Source organism: Camelina sativa, chromosome 1 (assembly GCF_000633955.1).
Source record: "Camelina sativa cultivar DH55 chromosome 1, Cs, whole genome shotgun sequence".
Classification (NCBI taxonomy): Eukaryota; Viridiplantae; Streptophyta; class Magnoliopsida; order Brassicales; family Brassicaceae; genus Camelina; species Camelina sativa.
In genome coordinates this window covers 16244624-16257191 of record NC_025685.1, presented here as the reverse complement: position 1 = coordinate 16257191, position 12568 = coordinate 16244624, and the positions used below count along the sequence as shown (strand labels likewise).

General features: G+C 34.3%; 1 protein-coding gene across 1 annotated transcript in view; it reads left to right on the top strand.

The window, feature by feature from the left end:
* Window positions 1-11206, top strand: part of LOC104708748 (ATP-dependent DNA helicase PIF1-like) — a 13424-nt gene extending 2218 nt beyond the window's left edge. The window contains exons 2-5 of the mRNA XM_010425368.1: window positions 8037-8329; window positions 9290-9389; window positions 9480-10556; window positions 10632-11206. Coding sequence (XP_010423670.1) covers window positions 8037-8329; window positions 9290-9389; window positions 9480-10556; window positions 10632-11206 — 2045 coding nt within the window. The remainder of the gene's footprint in view (window positions 1-8036; window positions 8330-9289; window positions 9390-9479; window positions 10557-10631) is intronic.

The following is a 12568-nucleotide window of genomic DNA, read 5'->3' as shown; positions in this document are numbered from 1 at the left end:
CTCGGAGGTCGGGATTGATCTTGTCCTTTTTTTGCGTTGTGATGACTAGTGGAGTCAGGGCTGTGTGGACCGTTGTAACATGTGGATGTGCGGGCTGTTGCGACAGTTGCACAGAAATAGTTGGGATGATAGTGTTCAGTCCGGTCGGATATTGTGCAGGCCGTGGTGACGGTTGCACGGGGGTTGTTGGTGGAGGGACAATATTGCGGGATTCAAGGACGAATCCTTATTGGTAGGGAGAATTGTAACGCCTNTGATGTTTTACGCAAACCACGGAAGGTGGTTCCGGTCAGGAGATGCTTAAAGACATTAGGACTTGTTTGCTCATGAGTAGATGATTAGTTCTCTTGGGAGAGATGATTAGTTCTCCGGAGGAGATGATTAGTTCTCCTTAGGGGATGATTAGTTTTCCTAGTGCACTGTGGGCTTGACGGGTTGCGACCCTGAGAGCGGCAGAGGAGATGATTAGATCTCCTAGGGGATGATTTGTTCCCCGGAGGGGATGAGTAGTTCCCCTGGTACCGAGATCTCGAGGGTTAAATNTCTGGAATTTTGGTTAGGGTGTCGATCGACACCACATGTGGTGTCGGTCAACACCGTTTGCTGAAGGTTCGATTGGTTCGATTTTAATCGTCCGAATTGTGTGGTTGGTTTAAGAGAAGCCCTAAACTCGAGTTTAAAAGGGGAACTCGACTTATTTCGTCATTTTAGCCATTTTTGGACAGAGAAGCAGAGAGAAGAAGGAGAAAACGTTTTTGAAAGAGATTTGTGAGATCCTTTGTTGTTCTTGAGAGATCTATTGCTGTGGAGGGAAGATCTTGTGTTAGGAACGAAGGAGAAGGCTTCTAAGTGTTGGATTCGTCGTTTTTGAGTGAGAATCTTCCTGCAAAAGAGGTGAGTGCTTGACCATGGCTGATCTAAGCCTGAGATCTCTGTTGTTTTGGATGTTTCTTTGTGTTTGTGGTGTTTTTGCTTGTGTGGGTTGGTTGTTTTCATGTTCCCATAGGTTCATGAGAAGTTTGGAAGAGTTTGGGAGGGTTTAGAAGCGGTTTGGAATGGAGGTTCGTCGTTCGGCTTCGTGCAGATCGATTCTGCGAAGGTGGTGTCGATCGACACCAGGTTGTGTCGGTCGACACCATGTTGGTTGAGTGTTGGTCGAAACCGACCTAGTGTCGGTCGACACCATTAACGCGTTAGCGTCGATCGACACCGACTTAGTGTCGGTCGACACCAGACTTAACCGAGTCTTGTTTTCCTGGTTTGTTGTGTTATTTGCGTTTTGGTTGTTGGCTTTAATAATAGAATCTCAGTTGCTTGTGTGTATAGCCCAGTAGATGGGAGGATGGCCTCACTGAGTGTTTATTAAATACTCATGCATCTCAATTTGTGTTTGCGGTGCGGGTAAAGGCAAGTGTGAACGTGGAATCAAGGCGATGAGGAGGAGGATGATCTAGGGTCTCATTTGTGTGTTGTTGGTTATTTATGGTTATTTGTTGGAACCTTGGTTAGAGTTATGATAGGTTGTTGGATAGAATGGTTAGGAATGTTATTATATTAAGGATATGTTGGTTTGGTATTGTTTGTACGTTTCCGCTGTGTAAGATGGTTATGGCTGGTTTAAATGATGTTTTGTGGTTTGGGTTGATTTAATTAAGTAGTATGGGATGCTTAATTATATATATAGTATTTAAAAAAAAACGGGTTGGGTCGTTTCAAATTTCCAGTTGACTAAATCGATAGGAAAGTTTAGGGCAACGAAACATGTTTTCAAGATGTCCCTAACTAACACAACAATCATTACTCGATCTCCTTCACTCTCAAATGAATGGTATTTGCACTTGCATAGCTTTGAAACCATAACTGCTGATGATGGTATCAATGAAAACATCTTAATTGGTATGTTAGCTTTTGATCAGTTTATTCATAATGTTATCTATGTATTTCACGATATCCTTTAAAAATTTTTTTCCTATGTAGATGTTCTTGGTCAAGTTGTTAACATTGGAACATTGGTGCTATAAAAACAACTGAAAACAATGGAAAGATTTTTAAGAGATTTGAGGTTAAGCTACGGGACACAAGGTGAATTAAAATTTCAATCATAATATATAATAATTTGGTAACACAAAAAGTATATTATAAGCTTCTCTTTTAATTCCTCAGTGACAATTGTTTGTCCTGTAAATTATGGGGGAGATATGCTGATACCATGTGGGCTGCTTGTGAGAACGCTGCCAACAATATGGTTACATGCTAGCTACAACTGGCGAAGATCAATATGTTCAATGGTCATAAAAATTATAAACTATATCTTTTCACCTTAATAGTATAGATTAAAAAATAAATTAATTNGAGTTATGATAGGTTGTTGGATAGAATGGTTAGGAATGTTATTATATTAAGGATATGTTGGTTTGGTATTGTTTGTACGTTTCCGCTGTAAAAGATGGTTATGGCTGGTTTAAATGATGTTTTGTGGTTTGGGTTGATTTAATTAAGTAGTATGGGATGCTTAATTATATATATAGTATTTAAAAAAAAACGGGTTGGGTCGTTTCAAATTTCCAGTTGACTAAATCGATAGGAAAGTTTAGGGCAACGAAACATGTTTTCAAGATGTCCCTAACTAACACAACAATCATTACTCGATCTCCTTCACTCTCAAATGAATGGTATTTGCACTTGCATAGCTTTGAAACCATAACTGCTGATGATGGTATCAATGAAAACATCTTAATTGGTATGTTAGCTTTTGATCAGTTTATTCATAATGTTATCTATGTATTTCACGATATCCTTTAAAAATTTTTTTCCTATGTAGATGTTCTTGGTCAAGTTGTTAACATTGGAACATTGGTGCTATAAAAACAACTGAAAACAATGGAAAGATTTTTAAGAGATTTGAGGTTAAGCTACGGGACACAAGGTGAATTAAAATTTCAATCATAATATATAATAATTTGGTAACACAAAAAGTATATTATAAGCTTCTCTTTTAATTCCTCAGTGACAATTGTTTGTCCTGTAAATTATGGGGGAGATATGCTGATACCATGTGGGCTGCTTGTGAGAACGCTGCCAACAATATGGTTACATGCTAGCTACAACTGGCGAAGATCAATATGTTCAATGGTCATAAAAATTATAAACTATATCTTTTCACCTTAATAGTATAGATTAAAAAATAAATTAATTGACTATGAAATATACAGGTGAAAGATCCATAGCAAGTGCGTATGATATGTCTTTGTTACTGATTAACTCCGACAATCCTAGTGTCCTCGATTTTGTCTCGAAGTAAGTTATGTATATTAGTGTTTTACATTAGTGCGTATACTACATACATACATTATTTAAACATCTATCAACATATTGATCTATACCATTCAGTTATGTAATTGTTTGGGTCGGAGAATTCCAGAAGTTGTTTTTTTTTCTCTTTCAGTGAGTTTTTAGGAAAAAAAAATGTGATCGGTTTAGATAACTTTAGTGGACATGGAAAATGGATAAGATTTTTGGGCTATATCAAGCCCATCACATATTTGTTAGGCCAAAACTTTAAACATAGAGTTAATAACTAATACAACCAAACTATACGATTGAAATGTTATTAATCTATTACATACATGGCCATTATAGGATCATCTTGACAAATTCTTTACTTGATTCAAAATACATTTTTTACTCCCTTTTATGGTCCATAGACGAATTATAACAACAATCCAAATTACTGTAAACTCTATTTTCAAAAAGAAAATAAAAAAATATTTAGTTTTTGAAAACAATCCCGCAAGTACGTACGGGTCTGAATCTAGTTTATATCTTTAAAAATGTGTATTATTTTATCGTCCAACACGGCAAAATTGCATAGCTTAATCTTTTGACAAAAATAAAATGTTGACTTTCTTTTGTTTTAATATTCAAATATTAACTATGAAAGTCTTCTTAACATATTTTGTAATCAATACAATGAAACTTGGATGTTTTTCACAAGGTGATGACACATCAGCTTTAACAGTCAAGTTGGTGTTGACACATCAATTAAAATCAATAGCCAATAAAAACATTTTAATTAATATAACTAAGATTTTTAAACCAATAAAAAAACTATGTGACACTAGACATATCAATTAGGCCCAGAGTTCGAAGGCTGGTTCGGCCCAACCCGGCTTTGAAAAACACTGAGCTCGGACTTAAATATATGTCCAAAAAATTGGGCTTTTTGGACTCAGTCCGTTCGGGCTTAAGAATTTTAGGACTTAGTCCAATGAGGCTCAGACCGCCCGAAAAGCCCTAGAGCCTGAAGGATGGTCCGGCCCGACCCGGCTTTGAAAAACACTGAGCTTTGACTTAAATATATATCCAGAAAATTGGGCTTTTTGGACTCAGCCCGTTCGAACTTAAGAGTTTTAGGACTTAGTCCAATGGGGTTTGGAACGGCCCGAAAAGCCATTAGACAAATATAATTATATTTTTTTTAACATGATTGTTTGATTGCAATATTTGATTGTAAATAAAGTTTAAAACTCTAATCTTAGTTTTCATATTTACTTAATACCCTTACTAAATATTTTTAAAATCTTTATCTGTGATATTTTATATAAATTATCTATATTTTTATTTGGTTAAAGTATAAAAATTTATTTGGTCTTAAGTTATTTACTTGTTTTAGATTAAGTTGGTTTTAGTGAATATAGATGAGTTATTTAAGTTTTGATTGATTTGTTTTATATTGCACCTTTAAACATTGCTTTTTAAGACATGTTATAAACTAACTTATAAGTGTGAATTTTTTATCTGTAAGATAAGCCCGGAAAAGCTCGAAAAGTCTTGTAGCTCTGTTAGAGCCGGACCGGACTTTGAAATATACGCTCGAAAATATTTTGGACCAGGCCGAGAAGGGCTCAAATATATGCAGGTTTTGCGGATTTCAAGCCGGACCGGGTCGAGCCAGGCCGATTGACATCCCTATGTGCCACATCACGTTGTCTTTCACTTCATAAACTCTTACAGACATAATAAAAGAAAAACACCAAGACTCTAATTGTTTGTTCGTCTCCTTCACATTAACTTCTCTTGAATTCAGTTAGAGAGAAGGAACAAAAGAATCGTCACAAAGATTTACCTTCAATGAAACAATCAAAAAGAGAAGAAAACGCATGACTCATGCGGCAAGATACATTGAAGAAGCTTAGGTCATTGTTAAAGAGGCAAAGCAATCTCACCAAATTCACCTTTGATTAATTCTAACAATAATTTTATCAAAATCTACAGAAGAAGAAGCGAAGTTAAAGATTAGGATAGGGAAGAAATTTGAAAAGAGAGAGAGAGAGAGAGAGAGAGAGAGAGAGAGAGAGAGAGAGAGAGATAGTGATGTGAAGATGAAGGAAGAAGATAAGAGAGACATAGAGATATCAATTTCTCAGGCAAGTCCCTCCCTAACCACACAATTGTCGTCTGATATACAAAAGATTAATAAAATTCACGAAAGAGCAAGTTAGGCATGAAAAAATTCATTAATTTCTTTTAGAATCGTAGGTCTAATTGAGGTAAAGATGTTGTCTGTGTAAAATTGATTCACCTCTTTTTTGTTGACTTAGGTCTTAAATGAAGATGATATTGAGCAAATTGATGCTTTGGACTATAACGTTTTTTTTTTCAAGGTTTAGTACAATAATGTTACTTACTACTACTGCAGAACTCTCTATGTAAAAATTATCATTATTTATTTCCCTTTCGATCTTAGTAAATTTCAAAAGCTTCATCTTTGATTTGTAACAAACAACAGATGATAGATTGGAATCATGATCGGTTATGTAGTTGCAATATCTAAAATCGTTGGAGGCGTTCTTCAAGATATGAGTTATGGACAAAACGAAACAACTAACACATGCCATATAGAGAACACCATTAAAAACAGAATCGCCACCTTCATATGAGAAAGTGATTCAAGATGTTTGGTTCAAACCGTTGGTTCTCCTAAGCATGGCCAAGACTTCAAAGCTTTATAAAGGATATCGTGTGGAGAAGTTGACAATGATTTAAACCAAACACTTTATTCTAAAGTCGTCAAGCTAACTAATCAACGTCCACGCTAATAATACTTACAAAGGAAAATCTTATCTCGGTTTATCATGTTGTATTGGAAAATTGAACTAAATTGGATGGCTTCAATTATTGAGCTTGATTGACAAAAATATTGTACTTGGTAGTGATATATATATATATATATATATATATGTAATGAGTAAGTTTGAATTATAATAAAAAGTCACATTTATATACAATATCATCCAATTTATATATCATTATAGTAAATTTGAATGTTTATTTATCTAAGTAATTAATTTTTCTAAAAACCATTTATGCGGACTCACGTACCAATGTGTAACAAAAATTACAGTAACCACAATTTGTTTAACTCTAATTTTTTCTTCAATTTTTACTTTGAAAACTACAACAAATTATAAAAATACGAATACAAAAAAACATATTATTAATCACTACAAAAAACTTTATTAATTATGATATATCTGATTCCAAACAACATAAAAACAAATAGTATTCCAAAAAGTACAAAATAAAATTAATAAATAAAAACTAATCTAAAATAATCTGCGGCATAGCGCGGGTACCAACCTAGTTAATGTTAAATAGAGAAAGAATCATTTGGTATTAAAGAGATTATGCATATTTTGTGGTTTGTATAATGGCATCTCCAACCCCACTCTATTTTAGAGTCAAAAGTCTATTATAGAGCAATATTTGCTTCAGATTGCTCTATATATAGAGCAACTCTATTTTCATCTCTATTTTTTTACACTAACTATCTATACTATTAAAAGGGAAGCACTTTTTCAAGACAAAAATGACACATCAAAATATATGACATAATATGCCCCTGAATAAATTTAAAAGCATACAAGATAAGAAGGACATTGAAGTAAATGTCGATGTAAAAAATCACGGATCCTTCTCTAACCCGGGTGTAATTAATTCGGATCATTTATAAGCAATTCGGAGTCAGATTACATAATAGTATAACCAAATAAAGTCTTTATGCTTCAACAAAGTCTCGACATTTAAATTAGTGCGAGTGGGCCAAACGTGTAATATCCAACAATCCATTACCAATATACGTAATAAATACAGTGGTCCAATAGATCGAAATATTTCCAAACACAACATAATTCTCTACATAAGAAAAGGTAATGACTACTATAATTACGAAGATATTGTATACCATAAACAAAAACGAATACCAATACTAAAGGTTAACAAATATATATTTATATATTCATTCTCACGCAAATGAAGCATTTAATAATACCAATACTAAAGAAACACAAATATATATTTATGTGTTCATAATCACGCAAATGAAGCATTTAATAATTAGGTAAAATCAAACATTAGCAAAATTTCGTATATCACTCATGTTGAAAGGGAAACTAACCTTATGTCCCATTTACTCAAATTAAGACATTTCTAACTAGGAAATGATAATAATTAGCATAATTACCGGATGCAATGTTTCCAAAAACAATAAGAAAATATTACACTAAATAAATTCTACTTACCATTATTGTTTTGCTCATTAACTCGCAACTTAATTGGAAACTGTACAACTATATATAATTCGAATGAACAAGGTACCAAATTTTATTTACCAGCTACTTTTGTTGGGGGTCCAAGATATATGAGAAATATGTATCTGGATGCAATGGCTATATGTCAGCACTATGGATTTCCAGACTTATTCATCACATTCACATGTAACCCTAAATGGCCTGAGCTGGTCAGATATTTTGGTACTCGAAATCTGAACCCTGATGACAGGCCAGATATTATAAGTAGAGTTTTCAAGATGAAACTAAATTCCTTCATGGACGACTTTACCAGAAAACATATCCTAGGGAAGACAGTTTGCTGTAAGTTTACATGCCTTAGTTTTTATTTAATATTTTTGATGTTGAGTACTATGTCATGTTTGATATATATATTTATCTAACCAATGTTTTTGCTAATTATTGTAGCCATGTATACCATCGAGTTTCAGAAAAGAGGTCTACCTCATGCTCATATCTTGCTATGGATGCACCCAGATTCAAAATTGCCAAAAGCTGAGGACATTGACAAGTTGATATCCGCTGAAATCCCCAACAAGAATAAAGATCCAATACTTTTCGACATTGTAAAGGAAACAATGATTCATGGCCCTTGGGGAGCTGTTAACCCAAATTCACCATGTATGGAAGAAGGGAAGTGTACAAAGTTTTATCTAAAGAAATACGTGGAGCATACAACTGTTGACAAAGAAGGATTTCCGGTTTACAGAAGAAGAAGGAGCAAAAATTTTGTTGAGAAAAATGGGTTTAAGTGTGATAATCGCTATGTTATACCTTACAACAAAAAGTTGTTGCTAAGGTACAGAGCTCACATTAATGTAGAGTGGTGCAACCAATCAGGCTCTATAAAAATACTTATTCAAGTATATAACCAAAGGTCAGGATCAGGTAGTGGTTGTTGTTGAACATTCAGAGAAAACTACAGTTACAGGTAACACTAAATCAAGTTCAAAAAATTCTGTTTCTGGGGAGAAGCCGAAAAATGATATACAAGATTTCTTTGGTTGCAGGTTTATCCTATCTATACTATTTGAATATAGATAATATTTGAGATATGATTTCACATTAATAAAGGCAAATATCAATAACTCTTCTTGTGTACCAGGTACGTATCTGCATGCAAAGCAGGGTGGAGGCTTCTAAAAAATCCAATACATCATAGATCAATATCTGTTCAGAGGCTATCATTTCACCTAGAGGGGCAGCAACTGATATACTTTAAAGCTGATGATGAGGTTGAGTATGTTTTGCATAGATCAGAATTACTAGATACTATGTTTTTGGCTTGGTTTGAACTAAACAAGGTTAGTGAGATAACAAGGGGTTTAACCTATGTTCAAATTCCTGAATATTTCACGTACGATGGGAAAGAGAGGCAATTTAATTTGCGCAAACGACCAGGGAAAGCTATAGGGAGGATAAATTATGTCCCAATTGGGTTTGAAGATGGTTATTATCTAAGAGTTCTTAATGTGCGATTAGGACCACAAAGTTATGATGATCTGAAAACGGTCAAGGGGATTGTTTACAAAACATATAAAGAGGCATGTTATGCTCTAGGATTACTAGATAATGATCAAGAATATATTGATGATATATTGAGGACAAGTCATTGGGGTTCTGAGAAATACCTTCGTTATATGTTTGTTGTCATGCTACAGTCAAGCAGTTTATCCCAGCCAGAATTGGTTTGGAACAAAACTTGGGAACTTCTTTGTGATGAGATTCAAAGGGAGAGGCGATTATACTTTAATCAGCTAGGTAATAATAAATTAGTTCAATTAAAATTGTTAACTCATATTTACTATATATTAAATTACCGTACCAATAATATTTACTTTTCTTTTTTAGACCTAATGTTGTCAGATGAAGATAAACAGAGGATTGCACTCCAAGATATTGATAACATATTGAGAAGGAACGGAACAGCTCTAACAAATTTTGGTTCGATGCCGCAGTTGCCTGAAGGAATAGTTGATAACACCAATGTGCAGATCATTGATGAACAAAATTATGATCGTGATGACCAGAAAAGAAAACATGATCAATGGTTGCTTCAGATGACTGAAGAGCATAAGCATATTTATACTGAGATTGTAAACGCGGTTGATAACGACACTGGTGGTGTATTTTTCATCTATGGTTTTGGAGGTACTGGGAAAACATTTGTTTATAATACTCTATCTGCTAGATTTAGAAGTAGAGGGGCCATTGTACTCAATTTGGCATCCAGTGGGATTGCTTCACTACTGTTAGCAGGTGGGAGGATAGCTCACTCAATGTTTGGTATCCCGTTAAACCCTCATGAGTTTAGTTTTTGTCACCTTAAGCGTGGAAGTGATCTTGCAAACTTAGTGGAAGAAGCATCTTTAATAATTTGGGATGAAGCTCCAATGATGAGCAAACATTGTTTTGAGTCATTAGATAGAAGTTTGTCTGATATTATTAGATGTGAAAACAATAGGCCTTTTGGTGGAAAAGTCGTTGTGTTTGGAGGTGATTTCAGACAAGTTTTGCCGGTCATTCAAGGTGGTAGGAGGGCAGAAATTTGTATAGCTGCACTAAATGCTTCTTATATTTGGGATAATTGTAAAGTTTCAAGGCTTACAAAAAATATGCGCCTAATGTCTGGTAAGCTGAGTATGACTGAGACAAATGATATTAACGAGTTCTCAGAGTGGATTCTTGCTGTTGGAGAATGTAAACTCTCGGAGCCTAATGACGGTGAGGTTTTGATTGATATCCCCGATGAGTTACTAATAAACAATGCAAGTGATCCCATAGAAGCAATAACCAAGGAGGTTTATGGAGATCCAAAATTATTGAAGGATAAGACTGATCCTAAATTTTTCCAAGAAAGAGCAATTTTGTGCCCAACCAATGAGGATGTGGGCATTAACAACGACTTTATGCTTGACCAACTAGAAGGTAAGGACCTATTCTTCTATTATGTTGTTTTAATAATCTTACAGCTATTATATAACTATTAAAATCTCTTTGTAGGTCAAGAACATATATACTTAAGTTCAGACTCTATTGAGCCTTCTGATAAGCGTTCTGCCAACAATCCAGTGATGACTCCAGAGTTCTTGAACATCATAAAGGTTTCTGGGATTCCGAACCACAGCATTAGGTTGAAGGTTGGATGTCCAGTCATGCTATTAAGGAATATAGATGCAAGAGGTGGGCTAATGAATGGTACACGTTTACAGATTACACAAATGGCAGAATTTGTTTTGGAAGCTATTATCATTACAGGAGATAGAGTTGGAGATAAAGTGTTGATCCCACGATTATTGTTAACTCCTTCAAACACAAAACTTCCTTTCATCATGCGTAGAAGACAATTGCCATTGGTTGTCGCCTTTGCAATGACCATTAATAAAAGTCAAGGACAGTCGTTGAGCAACGTTGGTTTGTATTTACCCCGACCATGTTTTTCACATGGCCAGCTCTATGTTGCTTTATCAAGAGTTATTTCTAAGAAGGGGCTTAAGGTGTTAATCGTTGATAAAGATGGGAAACCACAAAAGAAAACCATGAATGTGGTGTTCAAAGAAGTTTTTCAAAACATATAGGCAATTTCTGGACACGAAGTAACTTATGTTACTTAGGTATGTATTTATTTAAGTATTACACTAAGTTTTAGAACTTATGGTTTACTTTATATTGCTTTGGCTTATTCTCGGTTGGCTGAATTACAGGTAGGTATTGGTGAAGGCGTGAGTGATGATCAATGGTGGATTTATGTGTCTTACATGAAATCAAATTGTTTAAGTTGCTATACATTCTTTTTATATCTTTGCAAACATTGCATTACCTATCATGTTGAAATCTATTAAGACTTTCAGTTGGGACCTATTTTTTCATGAGATTTGTCTAAGATCGGTTCAACGCAGTTTTTATAAAGAAAGAGTCTACAATAAGACATTAGATTCCTAAAAATGTCGTAGAGGCTTCAAGATTAATTATTTGGATATCGGAGGAGTTTGTGGATTCAAGAATAGTATAGAAGTAGAGCTGATGGTAAAATTTTATAAATATTTTTCCTGTTAATCATAGATAATGATAATATGACAAAGCAATATAATCAAAAGAGGAGGATCCCGATTTAGATTTCAATATTGTCATCATTGGGGATCTAGAGATTAATTTGAGAAACCTATTTGGAAATTTCCTTAATCTAATTTTCATCTAAAACAAATTTCAGATAATTGAGTAAGTTAACCGACATGATATAAACGATGGCGAACCTTGCTTTGGGCGTTGATCGTGGACTACCCATCTCAATTTTGATCCATTGATTACTTGCAAGAAAACTAGATTTATGAAAGAAAATGAAAACCTGATAGAATTCAAAAACCCACCAACAATACAAATTAAGAAACTGAAATTGCTTACCTTGCACTATGATAACACACATAGTGTTGATCTCACTAGATTCGGCCAATTATTGATGAAATTGGATGCCGCTTGATGTTTCAATCGAGTTTGTTTTTGTGGACGAAAAAGGTTCAAATTTTCGCCTCTTCCCGTCGGACTATCACCGGAACTTTTTCCCCTTACAATCAGTTACTTTGTTTTTTTTTTTTGGGTTTGGTGAATCGGTTTCCATGTTTTATTGGGTATTACAAAGAGATTATTGTTTTGGACTAAATCGAGCCCAATTATGAGCCCATAACTTTTTGGTGGGACTAAATGCAATAGATTTAAATTATAGGATTTGTAGTCTAATTATTCAATTATAGGTAGCTCAATCAAATCTAGATTCCCAAAAAAAAAAAAGTATCTTAATCCTATGCTCTATAAAGTACTACAATAACTTGGACAATAATCAAGAGTACAATATCCATGTAGTTTTCGAGTTCTACTCGCTAACGCAGTTTAATTGAGAAAGATATGATTTTGATAAAATTAAAAAAAAAAAAAAAAAAAAAAAA